The following is a 19,477-nucleotide window of genomic DNA, read 5'->3' as shown; positions in this document are numbered from 1 at the left end:
TAATAGCGCCCTCATTTGTTTACATGAAATTTTGCACGCGACAACTATTGAGGGCGCACTGTAATATTTCTGACAGCAATTTTGTGCTTGCTCTACAATTTACAAACGATTTTTAAAATGATAATATTGTGTTAAATCGAGTACCGTAGTTTTGATGGTGAGTGCAGACTTATTAAATGAAAGTCAGGCTTTTAATTCGTGATGATCATGACTTGTCAAGATGGTTTGATGACTGAGCCAGCAGAGATTTTTGTCTGGTAACCATGGTGACTTTTGGCTCTTTTCTTTTTCTTAGAAAAGAGGCCCCACCCCCTCAAAGGCTCAACCCCATTCCTGTCACCTGATTTACCCATACTTTAGGAAAGAACTTTGCATCCTGACGCCACTTTTATCATAGTATCTCAACGAAGGTCAGTCAATGCAAAACTGTGTTGGAAAGACATGAAAGTTCAAACATTTCCAATTTTGTTAGAAATACTTTGAAAATGAATTTAGTCTCAATACAATAGACTAAGTCTTTGTAGTTTGTACACATCTAAAGAAGTGCGTCAGGAAACTACATTCTTTCCATAATAGATAACAATTTCATTGGGCATAATTCCTGTTTTGTCTTTCAGTCTCATAACAGCCTGAATCAGTAAACATAGTCACAGTGGCGATGGGGTAAAAGATTGGCGACAACAATGACGGGCCGTGACTACAGAAGTTTTGTGTCACATTATCGGACTGGGCCAAGAGAAATTGGAAGGGCCTATGAATCAGGTAAAATTCGACTCTGATAAAAATATGGCAGGTTTCCATTTATAATGTTTCTTCCATCTTTCATGCTTTCTAATTTATTGGTGTTTTCTTTATGTTTGTCGAGGGCCAATGCTGACTTTCCAACTTGAATTGATTGATACTCAACTATCTGGTGACAATTTACGCTTCTGCCTTTTTTTCTCAGATAAGCTTCTCATTCGGATGACCGAGGGCTTAGGAAGCAGCAGGTACACAACGCCCGACTATGAGAAACTAAAATCCCAGGCCTTGGAGAAGAAAATCACCGGAAATCGCTCGCTCATCAAGGTCAATCGCCTGGCTGCTATCTCCAAAGCCAGCCAAGAGAAGAGCCTCTTGAAGCAACATGGGATGGTGTGGCAGCGGGAACTCGGGCGGCTGGACGCACAACGCAAAAGAGCGGAGAGCGAACAGGACTCGTTCTTTCTCAGCGGCACGTCAGAGCAGTCGGAGATTGCCATGTTTATGCTGGAGGCTGAGGATTATCAGCTTCAACTAGACGCGGAGAGGAAAGCTTTCAAAGGAGCCACCGCTGACCCCATCTGGACCTTGCGGGAAGACCTTCAGGCTTGGTTGACGGAGAACTCACCCCAGTTTCATCCTGGATCGCCAAGACGTGAGGAGATTGTGGCACAGCACGCCCAAGTCTCTGAAACAATCGACTCGGTCAAAGAGCAACAGCAGAGCCTCTTAGTCAAACTGGACCATGAACAGAAGGCCTTGGAGCAGGACCTACAGTCGAATTATCTCCGGGGTCTCTTTGCTGGAGCGGAGAAGTGGGTGGTAGAAGGCGTGCCCGCTGAGGCTCAGATCCTCATCTGCCCCGATGTTGAACTCCGAGACTCGGTTCTGGTTGAGTTTGAAATCCTGGACCAGAGATACTTGGCACGGCTTAGGGAACTTGACAAGCTGCATTCTGATGTGCTGAGGTAATCCTGCAAAATCATTCCAGAGAATCAGGCTGTTTTTTTTACGGATCTGGGATGGTTAGTCAAGATTACTGGTACTGAAAAAAATTGGAAGACTATCAACATAGGGCCATCAGGCCTGGTTGAAAGAGCACAGGTATGGTGTTCCATAGGTTAGAGGTTCAAATCCTGTACTATCCATTTATTTTATATGCAAACGTATATGGCTTGTTTGTTCCCCAGGTCAGACACCGGTGGCTGGGATGCAGGGGACCACTTTGCCTTCCAGGCGATAGTTGATCAGTACCCCCACGATCTGACCAATCGGAGAGCTCTGTATATCGACAGGTTGCGAAGACAGCTGCCTCACAAGACAAGATCAGACACAGTGAGCAATTGGCAAATTTTGCAACTTTAAAGTAAACCGCATTGCAAACTGGTGGTTTTTTTTCTATTGTGAACTGCTCATATTCCGATTCCGTTTCACAGGTGTCCCACGAAGACTGGTCCCTGCGCCACCGTTTCTACATCGAACACCGTCGCACCTTGATCAACTGCTGGGCGCGGGACAAGCAGGAGTTGTACGACAAGGCCGTCGCTGTCTTCGCCGACGCATGCCTGGCCGAGGAACTGCAGCAGGCTGCGGCGATTAACAGGCAGAGACAGGATGAAATCTGCAGCCAGCTGGGACAGAAGGTACGACGGCCGAAGACCCAATCAAATCTTTGCCATCAATAGTAACTACAGATTCTTTGGTGCAGGGTTCATCTTCTTATTTGTAGACTGCAGTTAGAACCCCCCAAAAAGGAAGGCACAATTTTTAAAAAGCAATAAAGCTGAACACAGTCATGCAACTTTTCCTAGGATTTGCTGATTTCTTCATTTTAGTGTTTCTTCATTTTTTTCTAAATTCCCTGGAATTTGAAATTCCTAATTCTCTGAAAATTGACTGGAGTGGGGTTTGAACCTGCAAAACCCCGATTGCTGTTCCGGTGCTCTACTGACTGAGCTATCCAGCCTTACGTTGGTGGTTCTATTTTGTCAATGTCTAACTGTTTGATTTGTATTGCAACTTGAGTCTCATTTTGCATTTTGGGAATACGACTAGCTGGGAAGTGCATTTGCCAGTTGTAGAGTGAACATACTGAGAGTAATTTTTCTGGCGGTTGTCGAAGGTTCGTCGATGGAGAGAACAGAAAGCTGAAGCCATGAGGCTTGAGGACGACCTAGCATCTCAGCGGCGGCATCATTTTGAAGAGCAGAGAGCCAAGGAGCAGGAAATGGATAAGAAGAGGAGGGCCGTGGACAAACAAAAGGTAGGGCAAAGGGTGTATATGTACGCACCATAGAGGGCGCCATTTGATTGCTCAACAGAGCTAAGTGAGGCATTGTTCATCGTATGCCTTGCAATTTAAATCCAATCGTACTTGGGATGCCTTTCAATGAGTTCCCTGTGCTGTCATCTCTTATTTTGCCAAGGTGGAAACGTACCGTCATAAACTGAGGAAGGAGCAAGAGGCGAGGGAAGAGGAAAACATGAGACGGTTGGCGGAGATCAAAGAAGCCATGGAACTACAGGCTGAGACGGACCGAGAAAGGTAGTTAGACCGAGTCCAAATTACTCGGCTGCGGCTGCCGGTAACACGCATAGGTACATGTGCATTTGCAAGCCGTAGCGAAATAATTTGGAAGCGGCTTAAGTAAAGCTAGTCACTGAATGTGTGCATGAACCAATGAGATTGCTATTGCACTTGCTTCTGAATAGAAGGTGTTTCTTGGGAACTGAGGGTACAGGCGAACATGCAAGTCTACTTTGAAAAATGCAGTGTGCTTGTTTACTGGTGAAAAATGATGTTAGGCAATCTTTACAAATTGACAAGTTTTTCAAAGATGCAACGTACATACAGCAAGATTTGTGCCACTTAACGGCAGCTTTTCTGTGTTCTGAATTTGTGAAATTGCAAAAATGGGGATTTTTTTTTTTTGATTTTTTTTTGTTAGAGTAAGCTACCGAGAAGCACTACTTGGAGAACGCAAAGAGCGATACAGGGAGGAGAAACGCAAGGAAGCCGAGAACGAAATGGAGCGAGAACGGAGACTGGACGCACTGAGGCAAATGGTAACGATGGCTCTTTCTTGCACCTAAAATGAACTTACAAAATTTTTGAGCTTGAGCTGTTTAATCATAGGACTCCTGTTTATGTCTTGCAGGTTGAAGTGCATGTTGAGCATGATCCACAGCGCGTCTTCCAAGCAACCAAGGTACGGTATTTTGTACTCCTATATGATCCCCTGTGTAGTCTGTGCATGGCTTCCCACCCCTACCCACCCCACCCCACCCCTCCCCACCCCACCCCACCCCTCCCCGCCCCACCCCCACCCGCAGCATAAAATTAAAAAAAAAAAAGATGTATATGTGGGACGAGAGATGCATTGCCCAGTTGGCCTTCTGCGATGGTTCAAGCGTTCCTAGCATCGATAAAACTGGGGCACTACTTCTATAAAAAAAAAGTCAGGCGAGGGCAAGCAGAGCCAAAAAAATGCAAGTAACATTGCCCACACTACGTATACCATTTCTGAACCATCAGAACCTTGCCCGTGATGGTGTCTTCCTCTCCAACAAGTGCGTGCATGCAACATATCCTTTCTTGGCTCTAATTAGTAAACCACGTAGCACTGCACATTTTTTTGTTTTACAGAGTTCAAATCAAACCACAAGGCAATACATCCATTTAAAACTCTGTTCTCCTCTCAGAACCCTACCCTTTTCCCTAGTTAACTTTGGCGAAACAATCCTTCCAAATTTTTATAATGAATGCATTCTTTACGCTGTTGATCCCTGTCAGGCCTATAATGCCCATCTCGGCATCGGAGTAGACGAAGACGTCAACATACAGAAACCGCTGTTTGACGCCAGAGGATTCACCAATGAACAGGTATAAAAGCCAGTTTCATTTCGAACTGGCAAATATTTGCTCGTAGTTAGGGCAAGTCTGAAACCTGAACATGCATTGTGTTCCTTTCGGAATCGAACACTCCAAAAGGGTGCTCCTGGCTGAGAATTCCAAACAATTCAATTTTAGAGTTGCTTCTGAAGTGGAGGTAAGATTGCACCCTATACTATAGTGTTGTGTGCGTGGCAAAAAGGCGTATGCACTTACGACCTGACGTGCGAACGCGTAATCACCAAAATTCTCCAGCAAAAGGGCATATGCAGAAAACTGCTAATGAAATTTAAACATTTTCCTCGGAAATTAATACTAGTTGTTCAAAGAATTATGATTCATACGTGTGACAAATTTGAAATTTGCACGATTTATGTTACGCGTTGGAGAACATTGGATTCATAATACGCGAAGGGGAACATTGGAGCCTTACAATGCAATTTTTTTGAAGTGATTTTTCGCGTCAGATTGCTCATATGCCCTTCTGCAGGGCCCCCGACGATAGATCGAAAACACATCCTACAAGTTAGTGTAGACTAGTGTAGAGTCAAAAAGCAAATCCCTCAGTGGAAGTTTTGAACTGAGCCATGAGGTTTACTTGTTTTCTGGGATAGGGCAGTGGGTCTTTGATCAAAGGAGCTGAACCGATTTTTCTCCTCTCTTTGTTCAAGGTGTTGTCAGACCCGCGATTCAAGCTGGAGCAAGCGTTGCGCAAAGCCGGCCTGCATGCCAATCCTTACGCTAGAGCCATGCTGGGCGACACCAAGCCCCTGAAACCGCCGAGAAGGGATCAGGAATCGACGGTCTTCAAAGATATCAAACAAACTTGAAGGAAGAGTGAAAAATGACCATGCCAGCTGCAGAACAGTGCAACAATGGGCCATCAACACCAGTGCTTAAACGGCCAATTCGGAGACAATGGGAGCTAGTCCCATTGAACAATGCCACAGTTGTATCCTGCTGCAGTTGGCGACCACAGACTCGGACGCAGTTTGGTCTTGGGATTTTTTAACCTGTTGGAACTTGTTACATTGGGCAGGTTTTCTCACTTTTAACAAGTGTTGCATGTCGTTTCCGCATTTGGTAGGGTTTTTAGGCAACATCCCTTGTAGAGTTCGGCATAACTGTACAGATTTCGTCCAAAATTTATTTACATCCGTGGCATTAAGAAAATTAAAAGATGGTGTAAGAAAATTGTTTTTGAAAAATGTACATAATTGTGTTTATAAATGTATACAGTGTAGCGTTCATGAGCAACGTTTAGCAGTAATATTGTACTGTAAGCTAGAAAGGCTTCCAAACAAAATTTCATATTTTAGTTTTTTTTTTCAGGCAAATTCATTCCACATAAAAATTGATTTTGGCCATCCAGGTAATGTTTAACTAGTGCCCATGATTATTCTAATTCTACCTCTGCAATTTGTTTATTTTATCAAATAATATACATACATCAGGTTTTTGGTATCAATACGACATTTCATTTACCTTAAATGCACTAAATTAGTCTACAACATTCCTTAGCCCTACAGATAAAAGAAGTGAATATTTATCCTTCTGGTCAAGTCGGCGTTTACTCAGGAACAGGACAGCCTCCATGGTATCTGTAGGAAGGCGAAAAGAAAATTCTATAGCTTTTTTACATTTTGACAAATTTGTCACAAAATATGCATGTATATTGACGAAATATAATGCATGTTCAATCTAACGATGTTGGGACATCGACAACAGAAAAGAAAGGCAGTGGATATTTTGCCGTCACCGAACCAGGAATCTTTCTATCCACAGCTTATCTCGATATCAACTGTGGCAGCTAGATGACAGCCGTTTCTTTAAATTAGTTGACTAAGTGATAACAATAGCATGACATCATTTTCTTTTCTCATGAATAAACATAACTTTCCCATCAAAATAGCCAATCACAGCGCACCGACGGCAAAATAGCGTTAGGAGGTATATTGCCGGTCTAGGCAAAATATCCACTGTCAAAAAGAAAAGGGAAAAGTAACATCATTTTTTTAAAGCTTCCAGCCTGAATTCTTCCCATTTAAAATTCAATGTAAATAGTGGAAAATCATGAAATAAAAAAAAGATACAACGGAACACAATGAATGCATTTCTCTCCATTTAAATAACTGCTCAATCTACCTCTTTAAGACTTCACAAACACCCCGCCCCTGAACTCCGTTGACCGTAAATCGACTCAATCCTTCCCGTATTTTCACGCTCCAGTCGCTGTCCATGTTGAAATACATGACGTCATCGATTTGAACCTCCATATTAAGTTTCTCTCCAACTATAACATAAAAAAAGAAATTGAAAGTTCGCTCCATTTTTCATATTTAGCTTTCCTGAAATACCACTAAGTCTTTACCCAGTAACATAATGTCCTTTACCAAAACAATATTCATACCAAATGCCCAGCATTTTTTTCCCGCCAAAAATCCCCCATAGATTGGCACATGGCAAACGTACCTTCTGGTTGCATGCTCAAAGCGAATCTCATTGGTGGATCTTCCGTCTTTTCCATCAAATCAGCCAATGGGAGATCGACAGACACGGCTGGGATAACCTCTCCCGTCGGCTGCATCACAAAGCCAGACATCAAACTGAAACAAAAACAAGGCAGACGTTGTCCAAGTTGCAATCGTATTCATAACAACATCAATTGTGGTTCCTAAAATGTCATTTATTGATATAAAAAGGTGTTTTTCCGGATAAATGTTACTTTTATTTCTTACTTTGAAGCGACGCCGGGAAAGCAAAACGCTCCCACGTGCAGACATATCCCGTTCTAGTGTTGTTGGAAAAAAAAATAAACGAGAATAAACACGTTGTTTCAAGTTAACCACATGACGTTGGCCCCTTAATTCAGTTTTACTACATCTCATAAATATTCATGATCAAATTGGAGCGCGTCATTGGCCGATTCCGCCGCGCGTCCGGGAACTAAAAAAATACGTGTACCATCATCTTTGGAAAAATTACGTTCTTCTTAATTTAGCTGGCATTGTTCGTCCATAACGACAACACAGAATAGCGATCATTATAGAATACTGCACAGTGTACCGAGTTTTCAACAAACTTACACAACATTTTATAGGGTAAAAGTAACGCAACGCACGCGCTTTGTCATGAGTAACTTTCAAATTAGCTTAATCTCGATAGGAATAAGTATGAAAAGGAAAGTACGCACGTCGAGAACGATGAAATTCAAGACGTAACTGTGCATGTCCGCCCACCGTCGAGGACCTGAAAATCGAATATTAAAGAAAATGTGTCATGTCTAAAACACTTTCAGGAAATAAAAAGGCGAAGACAAATTTACAAATCAAAGGGCAGGAGAAATAAAGTAATGATCTGACTACGCGAAAGAAGTGATTCCAGTTCAGTAACCATCGTGGATATCATGATTTCAAGGAAAAGGAAAGACAAGACGCATCTAACGAATGTCCACCCTGATTAGCCCCAAATTCAAGGTCCAAATAAAATGACCGAAATCCTATAAATTTTTGATGGACGACTTTTTTTCGGAAGGCTGTGGACTTAACAAATCGGCAATTACGGGCGATCCTACCTTGTGACCGGTCTTTGACCCCCGTCAAGATCAGCTTTCGCTCCTCCTCTTCACCGATCCGTACCACGCCCTCTAGCGTTCCAAACTGCTCAAAGTGAAGCTGCCTCATACTAAAATGAGCGGGCCGGAAAAAAGGAAGGCATGCAACTGATTTTCTTTAAAAGTAATAATATTGGGGTGCGGCATTCGAGATGTTTTTTGCGAAGTGCATGTTTAAACAAACATTTGCAAAAACAAACTTGTAACACTGCTAAGAAATGGCAGTCGATGGGGGCGGGGCAAGGGCTGGGCACACGCAGATTTTCAGAAGCCCCTCCTTTAAATCGAATCGTCCCACCCAGGAAGGGTTATCTCTGCCTAGTAATATGCATTTTGTTTTTAATTAGCAGTGTATTCATTGAACACTAAACATCTGTTTATAAAAGAGGTAGATTTTTTTACATTTCTCGTTTTGGTTCATATAATTACAATGTATCAGGCCCATACAAATTCTGTGAATGTATTTTATTCAGTTTAGAGTTTTTAGGTTTATAAAAAAACATCAGCGTACGATTTGAGTTTTTGGAGGAGTTCCCCCGTCCATTTTTCCTTGGCGAGGTTGTAGGCTGCTAATCGCGGATGAATGTCCGTAGTGAAATCATAGTAGGATGTTACCGCTGACCATCTACAGAAAACAAATCACAAGGAATATTGATACTTCTCTGTTTATTACTCGGTGATACACTGGGCGTGACCTAACAGAAAAAGAGGCGGGGTCAGCCGGGAAGCGAGACATATGGGAGTGGCCATAACGTTTTTTGGGGGACGTGACTCCCAAATACGTGCGCGCACGGTCGAAGTACATAAAACGGAATCAGAAAAGTGTCATCTTGACACATGATGTCAAAAATGACATCTGTTACACTTAATATTGACCTTTTGCTTCCAAATACTGTGACATCATCAAACTGGAAGTTAGCTGTTGTTATTACATACACTTAATTTGCATATTTCCATGCGTTATTTTTACTTAATGATAAACAAGTGTCCTCCCTTCCCTGTTTGACTGATGACGCCTTCAAACCAGAAATAACTTGTACACGTACCCAACTGTTTACTAAAATTTATCACACCTTAAAAGACGCATTCTTTTTGTACAAAATAATTGGTACTGGAAATGTTGAAGTTCTTGGTCCTTTTTTTCTGACATAAACATATTCATAACTTAATTGGACAATGTCCAGTGAAATGGTTGTCTACCCGACCACTCTGCGTTTGTAACAACAAACGCGAACCTCTAGTCATTTAATTGCAACTATACCATAAATGACAATTAAAAGTCACAGCAAATTGATTGGCGACATGGGTATTTCGACTATACTACATAAAAGGCAATGACATCGCCCAGCTTACGTGAATACGCAGTGAACATTAACATCCGGCCTGCTGTCATTCTCTTCCCAGTCGCGTCTGATTCCAAGCCTGAAACAAAACCACATTATCATTAGTTCATTGGATACTGTATTCGGTCCATGCACAGCCAGCTGTGGGCGCTATTTAATACTAAGTCGTCTTGCTAATTCTCGCACGGTGCTGTTTTGGGGAAGAAAATGACTCACTGTCGCACTAGTTTGTAAATCTGTGCCTAAAATACTTCTCCCTGAATCTAATCATACTTCCAGGCAAAATAACTATATTCCCAAGGGGTAGTGATTACCGGCAAGTTCCTTTGTAGACGACCCTCCATTTCTTCAAGGGTTCAATGACCGTGATGTCAAGCCCTCCCCCGCTGAACCCTTGCCCCAAAACACCGTCCACCACGCAGTGGGGGTGTCGAGGGAGCACCAGATCCCCCAGGCCCGGTAGACGGAGGAGGAACCACACATCACGGCGGCCGTCCGGCCTGATAGCCACCCGTGCGATCAGGCGTGTTGCACCCGTCTGGTCCGAACCGTTCACGTAGAACGAGTTGTGACCCTGTTCGGGGGAATTGGGAGTATTTTCTTTTAAAAAGTTGTACTTCCTTGTGTTAGTCACTATTTAGCAAGCTTAGGAGTGGGAATAAATTTGTTCTGGTTAGTATTTTCCCTGAAAGGAAAACACGACCTTAACCTCCGATAGGTCTACATGAACTTGATTATAACAATCACTGTGCATTGAAGTGCTACATCGACCGTAAATTCTGCTGAGAAGAGTTTAGACTTGACTCAGCAAGCTTTTGATTACTCGACTCGAAACAACCCTTTTCATGTGAATTAGTAATGATTGTAAATGATGAAATAAGTCAAAAGTGAAGTTGAACAGAATGTTGCAGTAGGCCTACTTTAAAATTGCCTTGAAATATCGTTCCCAAATCGGATTCCTTCTTTCGTAAGTTAAGTGCTACCTCAATGATAAACAAGTCTACGAGGTTGGATTTAGTTCACCATCTGGGTATTTTATGCCAACATCCGGGGTCCATCCAGAATCGAATACACCAATCACCGCCCTTCATTTCGACTTGTCGTAAAAGGGGGTGGAGCAACAAGTTTCCAAACGGGAAATGCCTACTTTATGCGCACCGATGTCATGTCAAAAACACAAACACGAGGACATTTGTTTTAACTCAAAAAATTTTGACTTACATACGGATCGTCACCTATCCCCATGTAGACGTCAAGTTGAGATAGTTTTTCTTCTCCTTTTCTCATCTCGTCCGGGTCAACCGATCTTTTCCCCGCGTGAGGGGCACGGCGCCGCGCTAACGTCAGCATCAATTTCACGGCGTGATACTTGAGCGAGAACCACCTGCCGGGCACGGCGTAGATACCGTACAGCGGCGCGCTGTCCGGTACGGTGAGGTTCACCGCGATGTAGACCAGAATCGGCACCGCGAGAAAACAAAATATGAGAGATATCACATCCATGGCGACACAAATTGTGTTCGACTTCAAGTTGACACTTGTTTCACCGTACGGAAGATCGACAAAAGTCGACCACAGCAAGCTAGCTCAGACAACGTATGACGATTGACGCCTACACCAGCCCGTATGCGAAATACTGTCTGTATTCCTAGCTTTAGTTCTGTGGGTGTTATAATAGGGTTTATTGCACCCCTCCAGCAAATCGCAGGGTCAACGTACAGAACCTGTCGCGGTCATTTAACCCGCTCAGATTTTATTTCACATACTTTTTCCTTTCTTTGTCCCGTTTCTCAAAGCACTGGCTTAAAGCAACAATAAATCGACCTCATGAATAAACATGGTATTTGATCGCACCAACAGAAAGAATTCGCGGCACTGTGGGTTGTACTCAATTTGAAATCATCCAACAATACATAAAAGCATCTATTTTATTACAAAGATATGAGTGTTGCGGTTATCTTTTTGGTTATTTGAACAAACATTACAACCATTTCCAAATGGATAATTCACAGACGAGTTTACAGTAACTGTCTATACTGTATTTACACAAAGACCAAAGGTTACTGTGTGATAGCCATCAGATGAGTTTCAAAGTTTATAGTCCCAAATAAATTTGCACTTCATTGTCTATGACATCATGAGTTTTGCTCGCTCTTGCGCATCGTGAACAGGGCTGACAAAACACGAGTATAGCCACAAACATGCATGCGACTTTGCATTCACAGATGCAAGTTCTCTTCACACATTATACACTGCATTCAATTCACTTCACGATATGTTCTCTTTGTTCGATCTTGGCCTCAAAATGTCAAAATTACCGTAATAAAGGCAACATTGCGAAGCGGATGTACGTGTGAAATGCTTTTCACCTTGACATTTTCAAGCTATCAGCACTACTACTTAGTACTACTAGTAACACTGAGCTATAGTGTTGTTATGATGTGGGTATATGCCTTGAGGCAGCGCGGGCTTTATAGCTTCATGCTTTCATGAAGGCCGCCATGTATTTACTAGTAGCTATAAAAAAGGTGATAGTTCCATACCAAGGCTTTCGCTCAGAACTTGAATTTCAAGTTAACCTCCAAAGTGAGGGCAATGGTGCTCTCTTTTGTGGGGAGGATTAAACAAACCTCATCAATGGCCTACAGTGACTTAGCACTGAGAGCCTCGCTTTGGATGCTTGAGATTCGACTATGAAGGTCTATTATTAGTGAGCTAATTATTTTTCACTGATCTGGCGGTATGTGCACAAAATATTTGTATGCATGAATATAGATACCGAATACGTACATTATACGGTATGGAATAAAACACAAGATCCGAACGTACGACGAAGTACAACAAAATCAACCAGTAAACATAAATAATCCTTATACACTGGCGGATCTACAGGGGTGGGGGTCGGCGTTCATCGGCTCATGCACAAAATATAGCGTGTCTGCTATAACACTCCCTTCACCCTTTACAGCTAACCCCTTGATTCAAAGTTCGATACGCCCCTGGCCCTGGGCATGTACATGTACAAGGAAGGGTTGACATTGCGTGTGAACTTCAGTAATCCATGGGTCCACACAAAGGATATATTCGCAACGTACGTGCGGATTTACAATCGCCCGTACAGAAAGCGGGGGAAAAAAGGGTACATGTACCTAAAAGGGTACCTATTCGCTGCGACCGAGTTCACATCTACCCCAAAGAACCAAAGATGAAGACTTCAAAATAAGAGGAATTATTTCACACTTGAGATAGCGTCAACGCGATTACACGTGCGCGTTAATATAAGGGCTCACCAGAAATCCATGCATAAAATAGTAACACTGAACTTTTTTGATAAAAAAAAATCAACAGGAAATCCGCAAAGAGATTTACCACCCTTGTTGTGGACACTGAAAAAAATTGGCTTCACTTGACAATTACGATAGAAAGACATATACTGCGCACCAAAACTAGTCGTTACGTAAGAACCCATTTACGGATCCGAATAGTCTGATTCTTGCAAGTACAGCCTCACTTTCGATGAACCGTGCAAAGCGCCCGCATTATACGTGGAAAATACATTTTTCTACCTGCCTGAACTTAAAGTGACCGTAATGATTTATTCAGGAATTAAGTTATTTATGTGCAGCACGTTGTAAAACTGACATATATTTAATTTGACTTGGTCTCTTAAAGTTGGTATATACGGGCTTTTTCAAAATTTTGATTTTCTTTTCCGAACGAAACTTAAAGGAATGTAATGTCCTGTATGTAACACATAAACTTGCTTGTTTGTTTTTGCAGGCCTTTATACAGTTTTGAAAACTGGTTTTAAATGGCGCACTCCAGTCCAGAAATTGCGCACACTGCTCAGAACGAATTAGGAGCGTCCCGCTCTTAATTCAAAAGTTGAAATTAATTAATTGATTGCTTGTCGTGGGCCGATTTTGCGTGCGATATCTCGTAGAAAAGCTCGTAACTAATGTAATGGTAGAGAATTATCAATTCAATTTGAAAATCTAGTTTTCAAGGTGCCACACCCAAAAAGCACGTATACACCAACTTTAACCAACACCATTGACTTAGGGTCGTTAATGGCAAAGCATTATGAAGTACTGTTGCTAAAATTATTCCAAATGGCTAAAACATTAAAACATACGCTTAATGACTACAAAGGAATTAACATCGTACAATGGCGTCTGAAGCAGACTGGTAAACTGCTGTTTCACAGAAACAGGTGCAAGTTAAGACACTATGAAGCACAATAAAAACAAATGTTTTGTGCATAAATTTAACCTTAATCACAACTAAACATTAATTTTTAAAACGTGAAGGATTAAAAATATTTTCCACCTCACCCTCCTCGTTTTAGTAAAATATCAACTGCATTATGTGTTTACTACGATATTATAATTCAATACATTAAAATAAACTCTTAGCACGTACACGTATATATTACTACTCATATATTCATATATTCATATTTAAATTTAAGTGTTACATATTCATAAATATTGAAGTGTGCAGCGATCATAATAGTTGATGAATTTGTAAGGTTGTGATGAGATAGATGTTTGTTTCAGAATTCCTATAAATTGCTTGGCAACAGCGCCTATGCAACAGCGCCCTCCAGTGGCCCTTGGCAGTGCTCCAACTTTGTGTATATATTATTGAAACTTGAAATTAATATTTGTAATTGCAACTTGCAATTTTATAATTACTTTACATTTTTTTTATTTATATAGTATACATTATTATTTTAAATTCAAGTATTTGCATAATATTCCATGCATTGTAAATGTAATTCTTTTAAAAGGCAGTTTTTATTGTGATATTGTAGGCAGCCAGCGCAGGCTTTTTTTTTGCGATTTTTTTTTTTGCATACATGCACAGTAACAATGCATATTTATACATATACATGTATGCACATCAGATCTGTTTATAGAAAAATCTGCAAATCAGATATGATATAGGCCATTCAGGAATTGTCCCGAGTAATATAAGACGCTTTGGTCGAGCAGCAGATTTAAAATAAAAACCTATATTCTGTACACATGCAAATATTCAAACTTCTAAATACCCTGATATACAGGCTCATATAAATATTAATTACACTACATACAACCATATTCACATACTTTATACAAATAAAAATACATGTGCATACATTCAACTTAGGCCCCAAAAAATAAATAATCGGTCTCTGTTCAGACCGAAGTTCCAGAATTGATGCGGCGACGCGGTATTATTATTTTTTTTTAGTGGCTTTTTTTTTTTTCAAGCTTGAATTGTACAGACAAGGTGGGTACTATTTTGCATTTTTGTGTCCTCATTATACATTGGTGTCCTCCATCATTTGCCTTGGTGCCCTTTATCATTTGCCTTGGTGCAATTTCCCCATTCCTTGGTGCTCCATGGTACAAAAATTTGAGGAGGTGCGGCAATAGAGGGCGGTGTTGTAGCTTCCGTGTTAATTTGAAAAAAAAAAGAAAGGTTGACGCCCATGATTAAAATCGACGCGCGCGTTGACCAGAGACTGATTACTTTTTTTTTTGGCCTTATATCGATATTTTGAAATATGGAAAGCACTACATGAACCTGCAATGTATGAAGTATTACATTCAGTGGCGTACTGTGTAAGTACTTGAAAGTGGAGAATTGGTCCTCTTCTGTGAGTGAAACGTGCACAAATTTAATTGAATCCCGTCCCTTTTTTTCTTGGAAGAGTTATTTCAAGGTGGATTTGGGGGCGGGGCTAGGGATGTGGCCTCTTCACTTTATGCATAAATTGGTGAATCCCATGTCAGACCAATGGGTCAGGGGGCGGGGCTAGGGTGTGGCCTCTCTAATTTATGCATAAATTGGTGACAGTAGAACTGGCAAATCCCATGTCAGACCAATGGGTCAGGGGGCGGGGCTAGGGGTGTGGCCTCTCTAATTTATGCATAAATTGGTGACAGTTGAACTGGTCAATCCCATGTCAGACCAAAGGGTTTTCAAGCCAACTTTGGATAAAAATAAAACAAAAAAATTTATAAAGCATACCTTTGTGAAGTATTAATGGAAAACAAGTTTGGACATTCAACTCGAAATGGTTTGCAGGAGCTTTTTTTCCAGTCATGACGAGGTTTTGGTGTAGAATGATCAAGATATAGTTATGGAGCATGGGGCTCATCACCCTCCCAAATTTAACCAAGTCCGTATTTGAAACCCCCCTCCAAATATTCAGCTCGCAGGAAATGTTTAGTCTGGCCACAGTCCTTGTAAAGTGAAGTAACTACTGCCCCCCCCTTCATCATTGGCTCCGCCCATGAGATTCACAAGCCTGGTTGAGTTGACAGCGCCTGTAGGAATTGCAGTAGCGCATCTTTGCTTCGATAGGCGATCAACCCTCCGGCATTGGCCCACTCCTGTCCCGGGTCGTTACTACTGCTTGCGTCGCGCCGATGATAACGCAGCTCGGCCGGTCCCAAATCCAGTCCAGCTGGATTTGAGCTGCTACCCGGTTCCCCGCTATGCTGCGCGCGATAGACTTGCAGCGCGGACTTGAGATCGATAACGCCCCCTCCCATGGATTTTAGTATCGCGTGGGGACCACAGGTGTCCCATTTGAACGTGCTGCCCACCGATAGGACGTACGCGTCCACGCAACGCTCGATCGCGCAGAGGATTTTGTAGCCCGCGCCGCTGGCGTATCGGATCTTACCGGAGGTGAGTTGGGAGAGCGTGGCTCTGATGTCGTCGTTCTCGCTGCGACTCATTATGACGGACAGGCCCTGGGTGGATGGACGGTCGTTGGGGGTCAGGGTGAGGGAGTTGGCTCGGAGGTTGCCGTGACTGATGCCCCAGATGTGACGCCCCTGCCACCTGCAAGAACAAGAGAAGCACCTGTCAAGCAATCAGTGAAGACTGACAAATGGGATCTTGGCTTCGTGTGAATAGATTGTGACTTGAATCGGGACTGAATGACTTGTGAGGACTTGTGAGGACTTGTGAGGATTTGTGAGGACTTGTGAGGACTTGCGAGGAATTGTGAGGACGTGTGAGGACTTGTGAGGACTTGTGAGGACTTGTGAGGACTTGTGAGGACTTGTAATGGACTTGTGAGGACTTGTGTGGACTTGTGAGGACTTGTGAGGACTTGTGAGGACTTGTGTGGACTTGTGAGGACTTGTGCGGACTTGTGAGGACTTGTGAGGACTTGTGTGGACTTGTGAGGACTTGTGTGGACTTGTGAGGACTTGTGAGGACTTGTGAGGACTTGTGAGGACTTGTGAGGACTTGTGAGGACTTGTGAGGACTTGTGTTGACTTGTGAGGACTTGTGAGGACGTGTGAGGACTTGTGAGGACTTGTGAGGACTTGTGATGGACTTGTGAGGACTTGTGAGGACTTGTGAGGACTTGTGAGGACTTGTGAGGACTTGTGTGGACTTGTGAGGACTTGTGAGGACTTGTGAGGACTTGTGAGGACTTGTGAGGACTTGTGAGGACTTGTGAGGACTTGTGATGGACTTGTGAGGACTTGTGAGGAATTGTGAGAACTTGTGAGAAATTGTGAGGACTTGTGAGAACTTGAGAGGACTTGTGGGAACTTGTGAGGACTTGTATGACCTGTGGGGACATGTGAGGACTTGTGAGGACATGTGGGGACTTGTGGGGACTTGTGAGGACATGTGATGGACTTATGGGCACTTGTGACAGACTTGACTACAACACTTATCACAACCCACCGATTACTGTCATCAGTTTTACAGAACGGCTGGTTTATAACTCCCATCACCGGTTCCCCGCTCTGCCTGTTGAACGCCCCAATAAGTATGATTGCACATTGTAGTCCCTCCTCATGGATACCGTCCGTCGGTAACTCGTCACTCAAGCCTTTGATATACTGCGCTGTCCCATCTGAAACAAGAATGAAATGATAGTGAGTGAATACAGAATTGCACTTCGCGTTTCGTTATGCCTGGAATATTTCGGAATCCTTGCACTTTCTTCGTACTTCAATTCTCAAGTTGCATCAAGACCAATATAAATAACAGTGGCTGGGGTCAGTGTTCCTCAAAACTTTCCAAAACCTCCAAGTGATTTTTAAACGATCTTGGCGGGATAGGATTAAGTAACATCCATCCAAATTTTCCAAAGTTCAGCTGTGTCTACTCTCCACTAATCAATCAATCAAATTTCTCAAAAACAAATCTCACCAATTGGGTCAATCCAGATACCCAGCGAATCAACATCCAGCTCTGTATTCACACCGTCCAATCCCGGATCAGTTGGCATGGCGATGTCATCTCGGTGGACGGCCTTAGCCAATAGGGACGCAGCGTGCACATTGCCATCAAGGACCTTGGTGAGGAGGTCACACGTTTGCTCCTCAGTTGGTTGGACGGCGACCGTTATCGACTCTCCCAAAGTGTTGGTGAATTTGTTGCTCTCTTCTCCGAAGACAAACTCTTCAAGATTTGGAAACTATCATGAGAAATTTACAACATATCCAAAACATCTGATTAACAAATAAACAAAAACTTGTTCAAAACTGAGACCTGATGTGCATAAAAACATACTGTCAAAAATCACAAAAAAAACCCAAACAAGCCAATTTTATTCACACTTATAATAACCCATTATTCACTGCACCGCCCCAAGTTGCCCTGCCTGTTACTCCCTGTAGACCTGCCCAAAACTGCCCAAGTACAATGTAATTCTGGAAAGTTTGGGACTGTTGATACAATGCACCGTTTTAAGGGTCCAAATTTTTCGTTGAAGAGAATGAACAGGGGAATCTTACCTTCTTTGCAATCTCATGACGAATCATCTCCTGTATCAAGACGTCACCCAAAGTCTTGAAGTCCCTCACAAAACGCTTGTTCTTCTGCTCTCCCGTCTTCTCTTCCACCAGCAGCTCAAAGAGCGCCCTCTCTGACCGGATGATGCGAGCAAGGTCGGCTGCCTTCTCCGAAAGCAAGACGAGGGTGCGGAGGACAGCGGCCATGTTGGGCGGGGTCGGAGGCAGGCAAAGAGAGAAATCACAGGGAGAAATATGCTGGTCTCCCCGAGGATGTACAAGGATGCGTTGCTATGGATACCACATCAGCCAAAAAAACAGGATGATATGGAGACAACTTTTTCACCTGGAGAAAGATCAATCAGAAATTTCATTTACTTATTCAGCGAGATTGCACAAGAAAAGTATTTCACTCATTTTATCACACAAATTGAGCCGGTTTAGACAATTTCACATTTGACCCCCAAAAGGTCAGGTTTTTTAATTCGCAGCGGCTATTGTTACTTTACGGCAGTCGGCCATCTTGTTCTCAGACCTAGTAGTATTCAACATCAGGATCTTTGGCTCTTGGGAACCCGACTATCCAATGAATGGTTCTCGGATTTTTTATTTCCCTTTTAAAGAAAATCCTCCAAAAGCCACGGATTATCATTATGAAGAAGAAAATGAAATCTTCTTCAATAAAAAGTAGAATTTGATTAAAAAACATAGAAGTAGCCTAGGCCTAAATATATCGCAAATACCGCTCGAATGAATTTGCACAATGAATGACATGCATTATCATATGGGAAGAGAAAAGGCACAGAAATTGCCCCCTTTTCCTGATCCTGCCCACTTGGGTCTTAGTTTTTTATGTCAAACATGTCCAAAAAAGCGGTTATTCTCCCACTTCAAATGGTTTCCAAATATAATAATACATTTGTATTAATCTCACAAGTAGATGGGGTCCAACCCCTTTGGCTAATTTCAATCTTACCCGGCGAATAAAATGAAACTAAGGGTTTATTTTCAAGGCGAAGTAGCCGGCGAAAGATGTACTGTTGACAGCCCGTCATAATTCATGTAATTACTGGTGAAGCAATACAGCGCCCTCAACAGTTCGCTCCTGGAAATGTTAGTCTGACAT

At 42.5% G+C, this 19,477-nt stretch overlaps 3 protein-coding genes across 3 annotated transcripts; 1 reads left to right on the top strand and 2 right to left on the bottom strand.

Annotated features, from left to right (window-relative positions):
* The first annotated feature begins 59 nt into the window (after positions 1-59).
* Positions 60-5,744, top strand: LOC119744776 (coiled-coil domain-containing protein 148-like). The gene is made up of 11 exons (XM_038220908.1): positions 60-157; positions 618-762; positions 947-1,709; positions 1,932-2,076; positions 2,178-2,384; positions 2,864-3,004; positions 3,168-3,286; positions 3,690-3,807; positions 3,900-3,950; positions 4,535-4,624; positions 5,305-5,744. Exons 2-11 carry the CDS (start codon positions 684-686, stop codon positions 5,461-5,463), a joined length of 1,872 nt encoding a protein of 623 aa, XP_038076836.1. The 5' UTR covers positions 60-157; positions 618-683; the 3' UTR covers positions 5,464-5,744.
* Positions 5,745-5,952: 208 nt separating this feature from the next.
* Positions 5,953-14,164, bottom strand: LOC119745233. The gene is made up of 10 exons (XM_038221457.1): positions 10,811-14,164; positions 9,904-10,163; positions 9,600-9,668; positions 8,758-8,871; positions 8,208-8,317; positions 7,827-7,882; positions 7,372-7,424; positions 7,106-7,239; positions 6,779-6,926; positions 5,953-6,234 (listed from the first exon to the last, which is right to left on the bottom strand). The coding sequence occupies exons 1-10, from the start codon at positions 11,090-11,092 to the stop codon at positions 6,204-6,206; spliced, it is 1,257 nt and encodes a 418-aa protein (XP_038077385.1). The 5' UTR covers positions 11,093-14,164; the 3' UTR covers positions 5,953-6,203.
* Positions 14,165-15,072: 908 nt separating this feature from the next.
* Positions 15,073-19,447, bottom strand: LOC119745366 (inositol polyphosphate 1-phosphatase-like). Its single transcript, XM_038221676.1, has 5 exons — positions 19,328-19,447; positions 18,355-18,697; positions 17,768-18,035; positions 17,297-17,468; positions 15,073-16,432 (listed from the first exon to the last, which is right to left on the bottom strand). The coding sequence occupies exons 2-5, from the start codon at positions 18,556-18,558 to the stop codon at positions 15,883-15,885; spliced, it is 1,194 nt and encodes a 397-aa protein (XP_038077604.1). The 5' UTR covers positions 18,559-18,697; positions 19,328-19,447; the 3' UTR covers positions 15,073-15,882.
* Between the last annotated feature and the right edge of the window lie 30 nt (positions 19,448-19,477).

The sequence above is a fragment of the Patiria miniata genome, unplaced genomic scaffold (assembly GCF_015706575.1).
Source record: "Patiria miniata isolate m_02_andy unplaced genomic scaffold, ASM1570657v1 HiC_scaffold_7, whole genome shotgun sequence".
NCBI lineage: Eukaryota > Metazoa > Echinodermata > Asteroidea > Valvatida > Asterinidae > Patiria > Patiria miniata.
The sequence above is the reverse complement of the archived record's forward strand: the minus strand, read 5'-3'. Positions and strand labels throughout refer to the sequence as shown.

Excerpts from the sequence above, each read along its gene's own strand:
- LOC119745366 (XM_038221676.1), bottom strand. The coding sequence starts at position 18,558 with ATGGCCGCTGTCCTCCGCACCCTCGTCTTGCTTTCGGAGAAGGCAGCC. Across the intron at positions 18,036-18,354 it reads GTCATGAGATTGCAAAGAAG|TTTCCAAATCTTGAAGAGTT; the intron begins GTAAGATTCCCC and ends TTCTCATGATAG. Across the intron at positions 17,469-17,767 it reads TATCTGGATTGACCCAATTG|ATGGGACAGCGCAGTATATC; the intron begins GTGAGATTTGTT and ends TTCTTGTTTCAG.
- LOC119745233 (XM_038221457.1), bottom strand. The coding sequence starts at position 11,092 with ATGGATGTGATATCTCTCATATTTTGTTTTCTCGCGGTGCCGATTCTG. Across the intron at positions 9,669-9,903 it reads GTCTACAAAGGAACTTGCCG|GCTTGGAATCAGACGCGACT; the intron begins GTAATCACTACC and ends GTTTTGTTTCAG. Across the intron at positions 7,240-7,371 it reads TTTCCCGGCGTCGCTTCAAA|TTTGATGTCTGGCTTTGTGA; the intron begins GTAAGAAATAAA and ends TTTTTGTTTCAG.
- LOC119744776 (XM_038220908.1), top strand. The coding sequence starts at position 684 with ATGACGGGCCGTGACTACAGAAGTTTTGTGTCACATTATCGGACTGGG. Across the intron at positions 3,287-3,689 it reads GCTGAGACGGACCGAGAAAG|AGTAAGCTACCGAGAAGCAC; the intron begins GTAGTTAGACCG and ends TTTTTTTGTTAG. Across the intron at positions 3,951-4,534 it reads GCGTCTTCCAAGCAACCAAG|GCCTATAATGCCCATCTCGG; the intron begins GTACGGTATTTT and ends GATCCCTGTCAG.